Genomic DNA, 20,313 nt, shown 5'->3' with positions numbered 1-20,313 from the left:
ACAATGACAAGTGGGGGAGTTTGACCCATTGGTCATCATACCCAGTATAATGTGATGATGGTCATCATACTCAGTATATGTGATGATGAGAGGAGTGGCACCAAAGTCACCTCTGACTATAACCCTTTTTACACAGAGATCCCACAATATCGCGGTTATAGGAAGGCTCACAAATAAGCCACCTTTGCCTTATACACAACTGCTTTTATGAAGCATGTCGTTAAGTATTTTCTTGCCGACTCACTTTATCCTAAAAGTGAGAAAAGGAGAACTAATAGCAGCTCAAACGGGATGATTAGTTCAATGTACTGATGTGTCTAAAACCTGTCAGGCCACTTTCAATCCTGAAAGATTTCTCTTCCCGCAAGTCTTTTGTAAGTGAGTGTCAGAAATCTATAGCTATAGCTATTTTTTTTCTTCAGAATTTATGAATCTACAAACCATACAATAAAACACAACATCAATTTCTGGATACTAAGGTTTATCTTCATACTTTGGATAATGCTAGTCGCCTACTTACTGTAACATATTGTATGCTAAAGTGTTAGCATGTTCACCAGAGAGAACTAGCCTATCTATAGACGGTTTTAAATTGACAACAAAAACATTCTAAATTGAACCCCCGCTCACTTCCTGTTGCAGTGTTTGCTATGGACATAAAAGAAAAAAAAACATTCAAGTGCAGGACTGACCATTCCGTGAAAACCGTCTATACAGCTGAGCGGCGAAAACAAAAGTAACGATATCGAGTGAATATTTCTATATATATATATGCGGAATGCTGAGAAAAAGGAAGTGCTGTGGGGTTTCTCTGGTGAAAACCGTCTATAGAGACACAGAGATGATTTTGGTGCCAATCCTTTGATCAGTTATTGGGTAAGGAGACCGATGGATGCCTTCACTGACACAGATGATCTGTGGATGTTATAAATGATGCCTTCACTGACACAGATGATCTGTGGATGTTATAAATGATGCCTTCACTGACACAGATGATCTGTGGATGTTATAAATTATGCCTTCACTGACACAGATGATCTGTGGATGTTATAAATGATGCCTTCACTGACACAGATGATCTGTGGATGTTATAAATGATGCCTTCACTGACACAGATGATCTGTGGATGTTGTAAATTAATATGTTGCATTCATTCCAAAATGCATATTCATTTTGGGGGGATCCCTCAGTTATAATTATGTACATGATGCACAAAGAATTACACTGACTAAAATGTTCCCCTTTCCCCTTTGCCCAAGATAGCTCATAGCATCAAAATAGACTTGACTTTTTTTCCTTTTTTTTTTCCTTTAAGCTGGTGTGTTCATATTTTGAATGTTGAATAATCATTTGGGGTTGCAACTATTCATATGTTTTTCAGTGTTGATGGCTTTCAAAACAACAACAACAACATCAACAATATTATATTTGTGTGAAAAAGTTAGACAGCCAATATTTCTGAGTGTTTGTTGGAAAATGGTGCACATTGAGTATGAAAAGGGTCCGAGTGTGATCACAATGCCTTTTAACACAGTTTCTTCCTATTCAGGTCTTGTGTCCTTGTTCACTGATAATGAAATATTATGTTGGGTAATGTTTAATCTTGGCCTCTCTCCCACCCTCTCTCTCTCTCTCTCTCTCTCTCTCTCTCTCCCACCCTCTCTCTCTCTCTCTCTCTCTCTCTCACAGAGGTGTGGAGCAATCTCATTTGAAAGGTCGGAGCAGCCACACAAGTTTGCATGCTGGGTAAGAACCCTCACTGACCTGAAAACAGTCGTCTCTGCATGTTGGTCATAAGTCTGTTCATGACCTCCTCCCCCCCCCCCCCCCCCCACACACACACATGCAAATACAGTTAGTAAATGAAGTTAACTGCTAATTAGATGGTACAGAATGTTTCCAAACGTTTGGTAGCCGTGGTCCAGGTATTTACTGATATTTGGCCTAGTATAATATCTGTCTCCAGCACAGGGGAATATTTCTCCTATCTCTGCAAGTTCTCATTCAGTTTTATAACTCTGAAGAATTCAATGAGGCCAGCTTGTGGCCGTCTGAAGTGAAGCCTCTGAATGTAGCAGAATGCTAACGATGTGGACTTGGTGGTCCGGTGACTGTGAAATGTAGCTAGTGAACAAAACGACATCCCGAGGCTATTCTCATGCCCACGCTGCTTAACGGTTAACTGATAAGACGACACGTAGAGGAGGCCGAGCGTGAAGCAATGTTAGATCTGTGATAACAGCCCGTTATGCAACAACAACGGGGAGACTTGTGTCGATTGCAGCCAAGAGCCTGTGCATACATTACATTTGCAAGAAAGTAAACACACACACGCACGCATATTCAGGCACACATGCACACGTCCCAGCGCCAGCAAATTATTGTGTGTGTGTGTGTGTGTGTGTGTGTGTGCGTACGTGCGTGCGTGCCTACGTGCGTGTGTGAGAGAGATCATCAGTGGAGCCAGCAGTCCGCTGGCTGGCACCCAAGTTTACTCGTCGAGTCTCCCACTGACCTCCATGTCCGTCTACTATCTCTCTCTCACTCCCTCGCTCTCTCTCTCTCACTCTCTCTCTCTCTCTCTCTCTCTTTCTCTCTCTCTCCCCCTTTGTCTCCCTGTCTTTCTCACACTAGTACTGTCTGCACATGTGCCAGTATGACAGCGTCATTTCGTTCACATACATGCACCTCTCCTCACAGACTCACACAGCACGCTGGACTCCCTCTGTTTGCTTTTGTTTCTTTGCATTCTTTCTTCACAGGGCCCTGATCTGTGAAAAGTCACGCTCTCTCACTCGTATTGTTGAGAAATCGCAGAAAGAGTCACTGCCTTTCTCCGTGGGATAAACTTGAGTAAATTATTTGGAATGTCGCCTTTTCTCGCCAAGGACCATATATGGGACATCAGTACAGAAACAGTTTACAACAGTAACAGTAGATAGCATCTCCTGGAATTTCATTGAATCAGACAGCTGTACACTACACAGTATGTCTCACTGTCTGCCTCTCACATCTCTCTGGTCCTTTCTCCCATCGTTTCTTGGAATGGCCATCGTCTTGGAACTTGCCTCTGATAGGACAGTCATGGTTGTGTGTGTGTGTGTGTGTGTGTGTGTGTGTGTGTGTGTGTGTGACCCAGATGAAATCCTTGAAGGTGTTTGTGTCCACACTCCATGTGAGGACCCAAGGAGGACACAGCGGTTTTAGTCCTGAATGAAGGCTCAGTTAAGCTCAATTCATCTCGGTTACAGTAAAAGTGGTTGAGTACACGAGCATAAACTCGGACATTGAAGCTTGAAATTGCCTCCAAAGCTTGAAATGAAATTGATTGAAAGTAGCTCACTTGTGGAGAAAGTAGGTCGATCATTGTGACCATGACTACAATTTGGGTTAAATAAAACTTGTCATCTACAGTAAGCCTTGACTCAGATTTTACATAAATGTGACTCTGTCAAGTTGTTATAATAGAGCAGGATGTAGGCTAGCATGTCAGTGAGATGTAGGCTAGCATGTCAGTGAGATGTAGCCTAGCATGTCAGTGAGATGTAGGTTAGCATGTCAGGGAGATGTAGGTTAGCATGTCAGTGAGATGTAGCCTAGCATGTCAGTGAGATGTAGGCTAACATGTCAGTGAGATGTAGGCTAGCATGTCAGTGAGATGTAGGCTAGCATGTCAGTGAGATGTAGGTTAGCATGTCAGTGAGATGTAGGTTAGCATGTCAGTGAGATGTAGGTTAACATGTCAGTGAGATGTAGGCTAGCATGTCAGTGAGATGTAGGCTAGCATGTCAGTGAGATGTAGGCTAGCATGTCAGTGAGATGGAGGCTAGCATGTCAGTGAGATGGAGGCTAGCATGTCAGTGAGATGTAGGCTAGCATGTCAGTGAGATGGAGGCTAGCATGTCAGTGAGATGTAGGCTAACATGTCAGTGAGATGTAGGCTAGCATGTCAGTGAGATGTAGGCTAGCATGTCAGTGAGATGTAGGCTAACATGTCAGTGAGATGTAGGCTAGCATGTCAGTGAGATGTAGGCTAACATGTCAGTCAGATGTAGCCTAGCATGTCAGTGAGATGTAGGCTAGCATGTCAGTGAGATGTAGGCTAGCATGTCAGTCAGATGTAGGCTAGCATGTCAGTCAGATGTAGGCTAGCATGTCAGTGAGTGCATGTCAGTGAGATGTAGCCTAGCATGTCAGTGAGATGTAGGCTAGCATGTCAGTGAGATGTAGGCTAGCATGTCAGTGAGATGTAGGCTAACATGTCAGTCAGATGTAGGCTAGCATGTCAGTGAGATGTAGGTTAGCATGTCAGTCAGATGTAGGCTAGCATGTCAGTGAGATGTAGGCTAGCATGTCAGTGAGATTAGGCTAGCATGTCAGTGAGATGTAGGCTAGCATGTCAGTGAGATGTAGCCTAGCATGTCAGTGAGATGTAGGCTAGCATGTCAGTGAGATGTAGGTTAGCATGTCAGTCAGATGTAGGCTAGCATGTCAGTGAGATGTAGGCTAGCATGTCAGTGAGATGTAGGCTAGCATGTCAGTGAGATGTAGGCTAGCATGTCAGTCAGATGTAGGCTAGCATGTCAGTGAGATGTAGGTTAGCATGTCAGTGAGATGTAGGCTAACATGTCAGTGAGTGTATGTCAGTGAGATGTAGGCTAACATGTCAGTGAGTGTATGTCAGTGAGATGTAGGCTAACATGTCAGTGAGTGTATGTCAGTGAGTTTTGTTGCAATTTCTTCTCTTTACATAATCTTAGTGGTGTTAAGCCCAAGGGGGAGAGAGAGAGAGAGAGAGAGAGAGAGAGAGAGAGAGAGAGAGAGAGAGAGAGAGAGAGAGAGAGACATAGGATGAGGCCCAGCTCGTTGAAGCGTTTCTATGTCAGTGAAGCTATAATGAAGCGTGACTCACACACAGCATGTGCTTCGCTTTACCTCCAAGCAAACAACTAACGACACAAAGTACATGAAGTACAAAGAGGCACCTGGAGACATTTTATGTTTAGTTTTATATGTTGGACCTGAGTCAGCTTTGTGTTACATACATGTGTGAGTGTTATATGTGAATGTGTGTTTTCAGGGAACATGTGTATCTACTTTGTGTATAACCTTACAGTCGGTCAGATCTGACTGTGTGTGTGTGTGTGTGTGTGTGTGTGTGTGTGTGTGTGTGTGTGTGTGTGTGAGTGAACCGAAGCATGTCTGTCTGACGACCTCAAACTCAGGCAGCTCTGTTCCCACTGACCGTGAGACAGAGGCTGTGTCCGTGAACCCAAAGCCCCACTTACATTCGCACAAATCATTAGTTTCTCTCTCTTTCTCTCTCTCTCCTTCTCTCCTTCTCTCTCCCTCTCTCTCGCTCTGCCTCTCTTTCTCTCTCTCTCCCCTCTCCCTCTCCCTCTGTCTCTCCCTCTCCCTCTTTCTCTCCCTCTCTCTCTCCCTCATTCCCGTTTGCCAAAGGTGGTAATGACAGAGCACCAGATTGAGAAAAGGAGAGCATGAGGGAGAGAGACAGAGAGAGTGAATACAGAGCAGGGAGAGAGAGAGTGAGAGAGGAGGAGCTTAGAATCCACAACAACATTGGCAGGAGTGAGAGAGTAGAGGGCGAGAGAGAGAGAAACAGAGTGAATGCGGCAGTAGCATCAGTGGCCGACTCCGGGACAGACGGCTACGGACGGATTCTCTCCTCTGTTCTTCTTCACCTCCATCTGTGCTCTCTCGCTTCGTTTGACTTTTCTTTCTGTCCCCCACTGTCTTCCGTCCTCCTTCCCTTTGGACGGTCTCTGCTGTCCGTCCTCGTCGACCTGCCGCTGTCACAAAGTCCATCTCCCTCTCTCTCTTTGTTACATCCATCTCTCTCTCGACCTCCTCTCCCATTTCGACCCCCTTCTTTTACGTCCATACTTCCCTCGTATACGTTCTCTGTCATACGCACCACTCCTCTGTCATCCATCCACCCACCCCTCTGTGTGGAGTGAGAGGATGCCGGTGCTGGAGGGGCTCTGGAGCCCAGATCTGGGGCTGCGGGACCCCGGTCTCGGGGTGAGGGTCCGTCCGGATGAGGGCGCCCCCTCGCCGGTCTGGGACCCCCTGGGGACCCCACCCCCGGTGACCTGCGGGGGCCTGTCGCTGGCCCTGGAGCTGCCGGCTCTCATACGGCAGCTGCGGGCGGCCTGGAGGGCGCGCAGAGGGGGCCCCCGGGGGCCCGAGAGGAGCCAGGCCGACACCTGGGTGGAGGGAGGGGTGGCGGAGGAGGAGGTGGAGGAGCAGGACACAGAGGACAGGAGGGCACAGCTGGCAGGTAACAACACACACTCAGACGCTGCGGTTATGTACATGCATGTACTGCATGCACTAAGGCTTCTGGGATGGGATGTTCTGTTCAATGTTTAATGTGTCATGTTAGATGTATGTTAGTTGTTTTACTTTACATGTGTATCGGCGTAGCAGATGAGAGTGGCATTCATTAAAAGATATATGTGACTATTCTAGTGTGAATATTCCCTCCCTTTGTAAAGCAATGGAGTATCACGCAAAAAAAAGTTTTGAGAGATAGGTATGAAGATGGGTGTTGTTGGTCATATTTGTGAAGGAGGTCAGCTTGGGTTTCTGTGGTTGTGTGTAGATCCTTGTTTGTGTGTGAATAAGTGAGTTTTCTCTCAGTGTCTGGGTGCATGACATCTGTTAATGTGTGTGTGTGTCTGTGAATGTGTGATGTTTGGACCCAGAGGTTTGGAGCAGGTCAGAGTAGACAGTGAAGTGAGGGATCTGGGGCAGTAAAGCCAGGCGTATCCATTAGATCAAGCGGTGTTACCATCTGCTAAGCTGCCGTAGTGATGACACTCACTAACTGGTGTGTCGCCATCCATCGACTGCCTGTGTCCATCTGGGCTGCAACGATGACGCAAGTAGCATTGTAGGCCATTATACTGCAGGGCATTAGTGACATTAAACAGTGTCTGTCAAGTCCAATAACAACGACAGGAGAATGTTACAATTTGATTGCTGACTGTAGCTGCTCTGAACGACTGTCAGCAATACAGTATAACACCGTTTTCCTCAAGTTTGATATTGAATTGGTGTTGATTGGATTGGAAATTATGTTGATTGGTTAATGTGTTTAAAGGAGAAGAAAGGCCAGCACTCTCAAAATGTCCTTTTTGTTGATTTAATAAAGCAGATGGCAAGGTGCAAACGTTTCGACAGTAATTGTCTTCCTCAGTGTGAGTGGGCTTGTTTTCCCCACTTTTTCATTGGTTAATGTGTGGAATTGAGCGTAGAGCGGTTTTATTTTGAGATAAATGCAAATGTCTTATAACTTATAACAGTGTTTGTGTGACTAAAGAGGGAAAGACGATAGCTTCTTATTTGCATTGAACAGTGAGGAAGTATTCATAGATTCATCAGAGACACTGATATGAGTTTGTTGGTAATCACCTCTGATAAGTATCAGTAGTGTCATTGTGACACAATCAAAAGACCGTCTCATTTCAGTGTAAAGACTTTGATGTCGGCATGTGAGTGATGCTGCTAATAATGCATACAGAACTGTTATTGTCCTCTTAACACAACAATACTTTGCTTTCAAACGATTAAACAAAAGCAGAGACGTTGAGCTGATGGGAAATGTCAGATTGGTTTGTATTATGGTGTTGATGTACAAAAGTAACCTTTCAACGTGTTTATGAAGAGATGAGTCGGACTAGGGGGAATTACCTGTATGTCCGTATTGACTCAGTGGGGGACATAAAATGATAAATACAGGGATAGTACGCCTATGACTGTTCCTCTGGGTTGTGATGGGTTAATGTATTTAGTGATCCTTTACAGATTGTGATTGGTCATTTATACAATGCTTGATTTCACCACACCAGTGCGACTGCGATGTGATCATGTGAAAAGAACCTGCAAGCTAAATCAGTGGTGATAAATCAGTAGTGAAGCTACTTTTATATTTACTGTACCACAGTGAAGAACAAGGACGGCACGGTGGCTCAGTGCTTAACACTGTTGCCTCACAGCAAGAAGGTCCCGGGTTCGAACCCCGGTCCGTCCCAGGTCCTTTCTGTGTGGAGTTTGCATGTTCTCCCCGTGTTCGTGTGGGTTTTCTCTGGGTGCTCCGGTTTCCTCCCACCATCAAGAAAGACATGTATGTTAGGGTTAAGACTCCTGTCAGTGCCCCTGACCAAGGTACTGGCAAAAGAACTGGAGTTGGTCCCCGGGCGCTGCACTGTGGCTGCCCACTGCTCCTTGTTCTAGGAAGGTTCCTAGTAGAGGATGGGTCAAATGCAGAGGATGAATTTCCCCAAGGGGATAAATAAAGGATAACAAACATAACAAAGGAAGAAGAAAGCTCTCTTTCTCCCCTTTTATATTACAAACAGATCTGTTGGTCAGAATATTTTACAGTGCAACAGAGACTCACCTTCACTTCACATATTTGTAGGATTTGCAATTACCAAAGCAGATTTCCTTACTTTTTTTTTGCCTGTTTAGATTACCTATACAGACATGGACATACAGGATACATAAAACATAAATAAATAAATAAATAAATAAATACATAAATACATAAATGAATAGATAAATAAATACATAAATACATAAATAAATAAATATAATGCAGAATACACCTGCACTTGTGCCTTACTTGTACATTTCCATCCAAACCATGGATATTTAGATTGTCAGTGAACCAGAACATCAAAACATCTATTTTTGTATTTATATTAGCATGGTGTCAGCTAGGCTACCTTTTACGTATGTGACTGTGTTCACTGTCAAATTGCATGAGTGTTTTAGCTCTGTTAATGCTAGCAGCAGACCTAAGGATAAGGAGAGACTGCAGCATTGCTGGCTGCATCGCAGGATGCCTGGACAGCTGTGTGCCAGTGTGTGGCTGTATATGGACCACGACAGCTCAGCAGCAGCAGACCCATCACAACATGCTCCCTCAGGATGCTGTGCACCTCGTCCAGGAGACCCATCACAACATGCTCCCTCAGGATGCTCTGCACCTCGTCCAGGAGACCCATCACAACATGCTCCCTCAGGATGCTCTGCACCTCGTCCAGGAGACCCATCACAACATGCTCCCTCAGGATGCTCTGCACCTCGGCCAGGAGACCCATCACAACATGCTCCCTCAGGATGCTCTGCACCTCATCCAGGAGACCCATCACAACATGCTCCCTCAGGATGCTCTGCACCTCGGCCAGGAGACCCATCACAACATGCTCCCTCAGGATGCTCTGCACCTCGTCCAGGAGACCCATCACAACATGCTCCCTCAGGATGCTCTGCACCTCATCCAGGAGTCACACTGAGAATATAAACTATCACTGAATCCAGGGTGTCCTCTTCCTGCACACCCTAAATAACCCACACACAGAGACCCACACAGCAGAGAACCTGTCTGCTTCTGCCTCTGACACTCTGCTGTAGATGGCTTTGACTGGTAGCATATGGTAGCGATGTGTTTGTCTCTTTTTGAAGGGAAAACAAGCACAGTTTGTTCCATAAACACCCACAGATTTTGTGAAGCCAAGCGGGTGTATTCCTATCACGTCTTGTGTATGTGCGTGTGCGTGTTTGTGCATGTGGACCAAATATGCCAAGTCTGCTTGTTTTTGCATTTGGAATCACACTGGGGGATTTAACCTCATTTGCAAGTGTGTGGGTGTGTGTGTGTTCGCGCGCGTGCGTGTTTGTGTATGTCAATGTGTGTTTGTTTGTGTATGTCAATGTGTGTGTTTGTTTGTGTATGTCAATGTGTGTGTGTGTGTGTGTGTGTGTGTGTGTGTGTGTGTGTGTGTGCGTGCGTGCGTGCGTGCGTGCGTGTGGTGAGTGTGCATACACGGCTGGATGATGATGCATGTGTGCATTGCTGCGTTTACCGACAGATTCATGTTTCATCCTATATGACCTAGTTCTGCACAGCACAGAGACACTGACCTACATATACCACACTCAGAGTTAGAGGGAGAGAGAGAGAGAGGGAACAGAGGAGAGGGGAGGAGGGGAAGAAGGATATAGGGGAGGGGAGAAGGAGCCAGGAGTAGGAGATGTATGGGGGGGGGGGGGGTTAGAAGAGAGAGAGAGAGAGAGAGCACGGCGAGCATGGAAAGAAGCCAGAGGAGGGGGGGGGGGAGGTTGGAAGGAAATGAAGGATAGAGCGATTAGGGAGGACAGAGGTAGTGAAAGATGGGTAGCGCGGGGGAGATAAAGAAGGAAAAGAGCCAGTGTGTGTGTGTGTGTGTGTGTGCGAGTTGCAGCTCGTGTCGCGGGGGATGTTCCAAGTGTTATTGCGGCGATTTCTCGGCCAGATTCTTCTGAGCTGCTGCTTCTCTGCATTGATGGGTTTTCTCCTCCTCTCCCCTCCTCTGCTTTCCTCTCCTTTCCTCTCCTCTCCTGTCCTCTCCTCTCCTCCCCTCCCCTCTCCTCCCCTCTCCTCTCCTGTCCTCTCCTCCCCTCTCCTCCACTCCACTCCTCCCCTCACCTCCCCTCTCCTCTCCTGTCCTCTCCTCCGCTCCTCTCCTGTCCTGTCCTCCACTCTCCTCCTCTCCCCTCCTCTGCTTTCCTCCCCTCCCCTCACCTCTCCTCACCTCCCCCCTCGCCTCTCCTGTCCTCTCCTCCACTTCACTCCTCTCCTGTCCTCTCCTCCCCTCTCCTCTCTTCTCCTGTCCTCACCTCCCCTCTCCTGTCCTATCCTCCCCTCTCCCTCACTCCACTCATCTCATTGTCCTCTCATCTCCTCCCCTCTCCTTTCCTCTCTCATCTCCCCTCCTCTCCTTTCCTTTCCTCTCCTCTCCTCTCCTCTCATCTCTCCTCCTCTCCTTTCCTCTCCTCTCCTCTCCCCCCCCCCCTCCCGGCAGCACACTGGATAAAGAAGGCAAAGAGGCTTTCCTCCTTTTCTTCTCAACAATCTAGGCCAGCAGGATTCATTTCCCACACCTTCATTGGCTCTAATGAGTCACTGACCAAACTCAATTCATGGATTCAATAGTTTTGGGTTGTGTCGTTGTGAATTCGTTTTTCAGTCGGTAATGATTCAGTTGATACTTCTGTCACTGTCTTTGTCATGCTAGACTGATGTGTGTTCAGATGGAGGGAGAGAACAATTTCTTTGATGCCATTCTGTGGTGCAAAAGTGTTCCCAATAGGTGGACAGCTTCAGAAGAAGCCCAACTGAACTCAACAACTGACAAAATAGGGTAGAAAATACAATTAGATTTGGAAGGCACTCAAGTCCCCCTAGAAAGATTTCAAAATTTGGTGACATCATAATATGACAATGCTATAGGATGACTCCACTTTTCCACCATGTTTTATGCAGAACGGCCTGCTGTAGAAAACACACGTACACACGCTTGCCAAGACCACAACGCCTACAAACGGCCAATCTGGCAGCCTACAGCTGCAAGGCAAGCTCTACCGCTTAGCAGATCTGGCAACCCGAGGGGGCTACCCCACTCATTCCACCCCCATTAACGAGCCGTTTAGCAGCTTTCACATCTCTTAGGGGGCAGTCACAGAGGTTAATTGGCACAACCTCGGGATATAATATGCTCCACTTCCTTTAATCTAATCTATGTAAATTATTCAGTATTCCCATAGTTTATGGTTTATTCAAGTGTAAAAAATGAAAAGTGTGTGTGTGTGTGTGTGTGTGTGTGTGTGTGTGTGTGTGTGTGTGTGTGCGTGCGTGCGTGCGTGCGTGCGTGCGTGCGTGCGTGCGTGAGTGAGTGAGTGACTTGGGACCTTGTCTTGTTGTGTGCTGTTGTCAGTGTGTCTTCAGGCTGTGTGAGTTGTTCATGTTAAACAGAAGCAGTATTCAGTGCTCAAAGATCCACCGCGTTGTTCGTCTGAAACATGACAACATTCCATCAGGACAACATGGTCTGAACCCCGAGGTCATTTCTGCGTCCTTCTGGAACATTTCCTCCATTCTCTGCCATTTTTGTTTGTTTGCTTGTTTGTTTTTGCAGAAAATTAGCGGAGAATCTGTGAATTATGTGGCGCTCCCCCCCCCATATAGCAAAGATTAATTAATTACCTAGAGACCATCTTATGATGGGACCATGCCAGCCGTGATGCCTGAATGTGGGCCTGAGGTGTAAAGTGGGGGGGTCACTGTGGGGAGGGTCTCACACACAGGGCCTGGGGCGTAAAGTGGAGTGGGGGGTCACACACATTTTGGAACTCGCCGATCATCTTAAATACCAAGTCCACACCTGTAAGGTTTGGTTGCTGTTTTCACCTCTGCTGCTAAACGAAGCTCCTCACAGTCCATTCAGTAGCTTTGAATTGTTTAAAAACTATAGCTTCTCTCCTCGCTCACTGTTTAAAAAGTCAACTTGTGAAACTAACAAAACCATATAGAAGAAATGGTGTTGAACTGGTTGGGTATGATCTTATTCAGACATTCAGCAGAACAGCTGGTGGTAGCACCAGATCCATTCTCCTCGGTGGAACCCAGATGTGAGCTGGTGATGGAGCCATGTCAAAGGTCCTCTTGTTTCACAGCAGCTGATTTAGGGCCCACTCTAATCCGTTACACCACGGTACGTTAGTGTGTCTTGAACATTGACGGCACTGTGGAACTCTTTGTACTGTGGAACCCTTTACACTGTGGAACTCTTTACACTGTGGAACTCTTTACACTGTGGAACTCTTTACACTGTGGAACTCTTTACACTGTGGAACTCTTTACACTGTGGAACTCTTTGTACTGTGGAACCCTTTACACTGTGGAACTCTTTACACTGTGGAACTCTTTACACTGTGGAACTCTTTACACTGTGGAACTCTTTACACTGTGGAACTCTTTACACTGTGGAACTCTTTGCACTGTGGAACTCTTTACACTGTGGAACTCTTTACACTGTGGAACTCTTTGCACTGTGGAACCCTTTACACTGTGGAACTCTTTACACTGTGGAACTCTTTGCACTGTGGAACTCTTTACACTGTGGAACCCTTTGCACTGTGGAACTCTTTGCACTGTGGAACTCTTTGCACTGTGGAACCCTTTACACTGTGGAACCCTTTACACTGTGGAACTCTTTGCACTGTGGAACTCTTTGCACTGTGGAACTCTTTGCACTGTGGAACCCTTTACACTGTGGAACTCTTTGCACTGTGGAACTCTTTACACTGTGGAACTCTTTACACTGTGGAACTCTTTGCACTGTGGAACTCTTTGCACTGTGGAACTCTTTGCACTGTGGAACTCTTTACACTGTGGAACTCTTTTTGCACTGTGGAACTCTTTACACTGTGGAACTCTTTGCACTGTGGAACTCTTTGCACTGTGGAACTCTTTGCACACTGTGGAACTCTTTACACTGTGGAACTCTTTACACTGTGGAACTCTTTACACTGTGGAACTCTTTGCACTGTGGAACTCTTTACACTGTGGAACCCTTTACACTGTGGAACTCTTTTTGCACTGTGGAACTCTTTGCACTGTGGAACTCTTTACACTGTGGAACTCTTTACACTGTGGAACTCTTTACACTGTGGAACTCTTTACACTGTGGAACTCTTTACACTGTGGAACTCTTTACACTGTGGAACTCTTTGTACTGTGGAACCCTTTACACTGTGGAACTCTTTACACTGTGGAACTCTTTACACTGTGGAACTCTTTACACTGTGGAACTCTTTACACTGTGGAACTCTTTACACTGTGGAACTCTTTGCACTGTGGAACTCTTTACACTGTGGAACTCTTTACACTGTGGAACTCTTTGCACTGTGGAACCCTTTACACTGTGGAACTCTTTACACTGTGGAACTCTTTGCACTGTGGAACTCTTTACACTGTGGAACCCTTTGCACTGTGGAACTCTTTGCACTGTGGAACTCTTTGCACTGTGGAACCCTTTACACTGTGGAACCCTTTACACTGTGGAACTCTTTGCACTGTGGAACTCTTTGCACTGTGGAACTCTTTGCACTGTGGAACCCTTTACACTGTGGAACTCTTTGCACTGTGGAACTCTTTACACTGTGGAACTCTTTACACTGTGGAACTCTTTGCACTGTGGAACTCTTTGCACTGTGGAACTCTTTGCACTGTGGAACTCTTTACACTGTGGAACTCTTTTTGCACTGTGGAACTCTTTACACTGTGGAACTCTTTGCACTGTGGAACTCTTTGCACTGTGGAACTCTTTGCACACTGTGGAACTCTTTACACTGTGGAACTCTTTACACTGTGGAACTCTTTACACTGTGGAACTCTTTGCACTGTGGAACTCTTTACACTGTGGAACCCTTTACACTGTGGAACTCTTTTTGCACTGTGGAACTCTTTGCACTGTGGAACTCTTTGCACTGTGGAACTCTTTACACTGTGGAACTCTTTTTGCACTGTGGAACTCTTTACACTGTGGAACTCTTTACACTGTGGAACTCTTTACACTGTGGAACCCTTTACACTGTGGAACTCTTTTTGCACTGTGGAACTCTTTACACTGTGGAACTCTTTGCACTGTGGAACTCTTTGCACTGTGGAACTCTTTACACTGTGGAACTCTTTTTGCACTGTGGAACTCTTTACACTGTGGAACTCTTTACACTGTGGAACCCTTTGCACTGTGGAACTCTTTACACTGTGGAACTCTTTGCACTGTGGAACTCTTTACACTGTGGAACTCTTTACACTGTGGAACTCTTTGCACTGTGGAACTCTTTACACTGTGGAACTCTTTACACACTGTGGAACTATTTACACTGTGGAACTCTTTACACACTGTGGAACTCTTTACACTGTGGAACTCTTGGCTCTCGTCTCCCCATGTCAGAGTGTTCGCTGCAGATCATCTTATCATTCGCACATCAGCACATTGTCCCTCACTTCCCTACTGCAGCCTCTGTCTGTATGTTATGTGTACACTGCCCCCTTCAGTCTGTACTCAATACTGCAGCCTCTGTCTGTATGTTATGTGTACACTGCCCCCTTCAGTCTGTACTCAATACTGCAGCCTCTGTATGTTATGTGTACACTGCCCCCTTCAGTCTGTACTTAATATCGCCTCTGGATAGTTTGATTCATGATTTAGTTGATGTCGACAAACTATAGTAACTCCAAAAATTGAGCATGCCCCAACTAAAACTAATACTTCTCTGCCCACATCCCTTACTCTGTCCCCATCTCTCTATCTCTCTCTCTCTCTCTCTCTCTCTCTCTCTCTCTCTCTCTCTCTCTGTCTCTCTCTCTCTCTCTCTCTCTCTCTCTCTCTCTGTCTCTCTCTCTCTCTCTCTGTCTCTCTCTCTCTCTCTCTCTCTCTCTCTCCAGCTGACTGCAGATTGAGCGCTGGTCATGCTGGTGTGTTGCTGTCTGAGAGAAGAGGCTCCTACCCACTGATTGACCTGCGCATCCTCAACAGTAGGTCTCTCCACCCATTGACACACAGCAGCTCGGCACGTCCATGAGTTGGGAAACCACAAAGCAATATTTGACGTCCATTCATTTGCCCCCAGCGAGCAACATTTTGTTAACGTCATCATGTGATTTCAGCCAGCGGCCAGCAGGGGGGGGTAGAGTCCGGCACCAGGAGGAAGGTGAAGCGTCTGCTGAGCTTCCAGAGGTACTGCCACGCCTCCAGGCTGCTGAGGGGCGTGGTGCCCCACACCCCCGGCTCCCTGCACCTACTGGACGACGACTACCTGGGCCAAGCTGCGGTGAGGACACACACACACACACACACACACACACACACACACACACACACACAGAGAGAGAGACACACACACACACACACTCATGACTGTGTGCCGTGTGGGAATCGCGGTTACATTACTTGTCCACTTCGGCTTCACGCGAGAGTCTTCAATATTTGTTGTTTGTTGCACCTGATTGGACGAAGCGATTGTTGTTGTGTCCAATTACGGCCGTCTGTGGCCTTGGTTGGACGAACAACGTCTGAACCGTGGAAAAAACATGGCAGCTCGTGTCAAACTTTCGCTTCCTATACAAAAATCGCTCAGCGAAATGTCTTTCTGAAAACATTTGATGCTAACAATAGGTCATGCAGTGTCTACATCTGCCTCTGTTTTGGATTTACAACGGTTAGTTTAACAGATCGTATAGGAGTTTCAGGGAGGAGGCCAGTCGCGCTGCACGCACCTCATTTGCATAAAGTAGACTGGAGCTCAACTTGACTCAAATGAGGAGCGGCCACTGTGCCGCTCCATCAGTCGAAACGCCCCGCCTCGCTCCACGTCCACAATGCATTGCACGGCTGCCTACATACACAATGAATGGGAAGCGTGGAAATGCACGTCGAAGTGGACAAGAACCTTTATTATTTTATTTTATTAGTCTTACACCATGTGTCTTTTCTTTACAGCATATGCTCTCAAAAGTAGGAACATGGAACTTTGACATCTTCCTCTTTGATCGTCTCACAAACGGTAAGAGCAAGAGCACTTATATTACTTACCTTAATTACATTTGGACTTTTTTTCATTTTTTTTTCATTTCACTTTTCATTTTGTGAATGTTATCGCTCTTGGTGGTAGACTATTTTCCGCCATGCTGTTTCTGTGTTAGATTCTGTTATGTCCAGGTCCATGTTACAACATGTGTGTCTTTGCATGTCAACCAATTTTTTTTGTTATTCTTGTTCTGCTCTAGAATTTATTTTGAGATATTTCTTTTTATTTTAATAAAATAGTAAAATGGTAATCACATATGTATAGGCAGGGGTAATCAGTTCGCTATAGTCATATATTTGTGTGTGTGTGTGTGTGTGTGTGTGTGTGTGTGTGTGTGTGTGTGTGTGTGTGTGTGTTTGTGCGTGCATGTGCGTGTGTGCGTGCGTGCGTGTGTACACGTGCGTGTGGTGAGTGTGCATACACGGCTGAATGATGATGCATGCGTGCATTGCCGTGTTTTCCGACAGATTCACGTTTCATCCTATATGACCTAGTTCTGCACAGCACAGAGACACTGACCTACATATACCACACTCAGAGTTAGAGCGAGAGAGAGAGAGAGAGAGAGAGAGGGAACAGAGGAGAGGGGAGGAGGGGAAGAAGGATATAGGAGAGGGGAGAAGGATGGAGAGAGAGAGAGAGAGAGAGAGAGAGAGGATGAAAGAAGCCAGAGGGGGAGGAGAGGTAGGAAGGTAACGAAGGATGGCCCGATAGAGAGGACAGAGGTATGGAAAGATGGGTAGAGCGGAGGGAGATTAAGAAGGAAGAGAGCCTGTGTGTGTGCGTGTGCGGGTCTGTGTGTGTGTGTGTGTGTGTGTGTGTGTGTGTGTGTTGCAGCTGGTGTGTTGTCCGGGATGTTCCCAGTGTCATTGCGGTGATTTCCTGTGCCACAGGTAACAGCCTGGTGACTCTGATGTGCCACCTCTTCAATGTGTACGGTCTCATTCACCACTTCCAGCTGGACATGGTCAAACTGCACAGGTTTCTGAGTAAGCTGCTCGCTCATTTAGACACTCAGCAGCTCAACTAACCATCAATCATCTATCTATCTATCTATCTATCTATCTATCTATCTATCTATCTATCTATCTATCTATCTATCTATCTATCTATCTATCTATCATCCATCCATCCATCCATCCACCCACCCACCCATTTTATTTGCTTCCCATCAGAGCTGCCTGGAAAAGAGCAGATTTGGGTAAAATCATAATCATAATCATAATAATCAATAAATGCATAATGACATTTGTAATTGATAGATCATCTTGTTTCCATCAAATATTTGAAATTAATTGGGGTATATTTGCAGATGTCTGCTCTTTCCTGGGCAAAGTCCGAGGAAGCTCAAGTTGGAGCTTATTTTGAAAATCCTTTATATTTGACTCTAAATGGGGAGTTATATAAAAATTCACCCCCGTACAGAGTTGTCATGAAAGGTGAAATTAGCTCTAGAGACCAAAAGTGTTTTTTGAACCAGAACGTAAACATGTTTGTATAGACCAATTATACGCCTACGTCACAATGACAACAAACAGCGTCAGATGCGCAAGACGGAGGCAGAAAGACAGACTCCGCGCAGCCCTTTCAAGTAGTTTTCCAGTGCCTGTGAAACTATTCCAGCAAGACATGTCTTCGTGTTGTGCAGTGCGATGCCAGAATTGGAAAGCTATTGTAGCAGAGTATTCGGGTCCGCCTATTCACACTTGGTTAATAAAATAATAAACGATAGAGCCAGGCTGTAACGTTATACAAGCTTCTCCCCACATATCCTGTTCTACGCAACTCGAGGGAACATACACAGCCTCGCACACACGCAACACAACACAACAATGAACAGTCTGTTACACTATCAACAAAGCAAGGACTAAAGTTTTACCGAATCCCGTCAACTCATATTGCTTTTAATGCTAACCGTAAGTGTCTTTGGTTGCAAGCCGAAAGAGGAAATCGTTAAAAATGCCCGACTTTGCAGTGCTCGCTCATTTCATATCAGGTAAACTGTAGTAGGCTGCTAACAGCCACATCGCTCGGTTAGTTAACAACCAAGTAACGTTAAATAATGTCATTATTGAGTTGAACTGATTGGAACGAGGACATCATTAAAAATGCCCGACTTTGTAGTGCTCATTTCATAATCAGGTAAGCTGCCTGAAGCTGTAGGCTGCTCAGCCACATCGCTCGGTTAGTTAACGACCAAGTAACGTTACATAATGTCATTATTGAGTTGTGTGCATTATCAACATAACAATATATCTTTGCAAGTTACAGAATAATTATCTACGCTATCCCCAGTTATAAAGGAATGCACGATATGTATTGCCAGGGCCACTAGGCTTGGCCAATTGACAGCGCCAGTGCTATGGGTCTGTAAGACATATCCCATTAAACAACGTTAATTTCGATGCATAACATTGCTTATCACTAGGCGATAAGCTGTGGTAGTAAGCCGAGAACTGCATTTTAAAACTAAAATATAACTGTGTGTTGCAGATGGGCATAGAGCAGTCCTGACAGCGGGGCTTTCACTCAGTTTTCACTGTCTGTCAATGCGGGGCTGACGGCTTTTGCCTACACGATGCGCGCGCAGCTCAATGTTGACAAGCTGTATAAGGGGTCTATTTCTGCTGTAAACCCACTCGGGCATTTTAACATGGGGGTGATTTTGATTTTATTAGACAATATGCAATACATGAGACAAAATACTGCGGTGTCAGGGATAAAACTAAAAAGTCCAGGACTTATTTCCATCGTTGTCCCATGGGGGTGAATTGACTCGCTTTTGCAGCCAGCCTCAAGTGGCCATTCGAGGGAACTGGAGTTTTTGGCACTTCCGCATTGGCCTCGATGCAACGTCAAACAAAACTGCCCCCTTGGTCTTGAGCCGTGATTGAACCCATGAGACTGCCTGAACTCGTTTTGGGGGTCTGACCTTATCTCTCGTCTTGCCAGGCATGGTGCAGGAGGACTACCACTCCCACAATCCCTATCACAACGCTGTCCACGCTGCTGACGTCACACAAGCCATGTACTGCTACCTGAAGGAGCCCAAGGTGATCTCACACACACACACACACACACACACACACACACGCACACGCACACGCACACACACACACACACGTCTGTCTCCCTCTCACACACACACTGTAACGATTCAGCAGGCTTCTCCTTGACAGATTCTATTAGTTTCACTGCCTGAGGGATTCACTTTTAACAGCCTGGATAAGTCCCTGAAGCCTTGTGACCAGATTAAGTGTGACGATACGTCTTTGACCTAATACAGCATAAATGCGCTAATTGTATTTGTGACCTTTGTTGCTCTTTAAATCTCTTTCTGACGAACCCATTTTGTTGAAAGCACTTAACTAAATCAATGTGATGTGCTGCGGCTCGCATCATGTACCCAGCGTGCTGCCGATCCCACACGCCCGTGAAAAACGTCAAGTGCGCTGCTTCTCGGATCTATACGCCATTTTGTCCTTTGCCGTCCATTAAGCGTCAGACCCAGGTCGATTATGAATTCGACTCCTGTCCGTCACTTTGACTGATTGCTTTAGTCTGTCTAGAGTGCAAGATGGGGGCGGGGCTTGTCATTTGTGGGGCAATCCAAGAGGTTCCAAATGTGTCAGGAGGACTCCTCCATTTCAAATAATAACAGTAATGCGCTTGGCCTGGAGTGTGCCCGTTACTATGCTTTGAAGATTAAACTAGGGATGTGTCAATGTTTATACTATCATTATTTTTATTATTTTATTTTTGGAACTTTACATTTTGGCATTATTATTGCTTGGGTCAGGCCATTACTGACTTTTGGATGTATATCATATTTTTGGATAGTCTTCAAAAATGATCTGTTACTTAGTT

At 45.8% G+C, this 20,313-nt stretch overlaps 1 protein-coding gene across 1 annotated transcript in view; it reads left to right on the top strand.

Moving 5' to 3' along the window:
* Positions 1-5,982: 5,982 nt before the first annotated feature.
* LOC310782514 (3',5'-cyclic-AMP phosphodiesterase 7B-like) overlaps positions 5,983-20,313 on the top strand; it is a gene marked incomplete at its 5' end in the record, with an annotated part of 20,083 nt that continues 5,752 nt past the window's right edge. The window contains 6 exons of the mRNA XM_083643190.1: positions 5,983-6,301; positions 15,305-15,394; positions 15,527-15,690; positions 16,359-16,422; positions 17,340-17,435; positions 19,399-19,499. Coding sequence (XP_083499316.1) covers positions 5,983-6,301; positions 15,305-15,394; positions 15,527-15,690; positions 16,359-16,422; positions 17,340-17,435; positions 19,399-19,499 — 834 coding nt within the window. The remainder of the gene's footprint in view (positions 6,302-15,304; positions 15,395-15,526; positions 15,691-16,358; positions 16,423-17,339; positions 17,436-19,398; positions 19,500-20,313) is intronic.

Source organism: Poromitra crassiceps (genome assembly GCF_964638095.1).
Source record: "Poromitra crassiceps genome assembly, chromosome: 9".
Classification (NCBI taxonomy): domain Eukaryota; kingdom Metazoa; phylum Chordata; class Actinopteri; order Beryciformes; family Melamphaidae; genus Poromitra; species Poromitra crassiceps.
The sequence above is the reverse complement of the archived record's forward strand: the minus strand, read 5'-3'. Positions and strand labels throughout refer to the sequence as shown.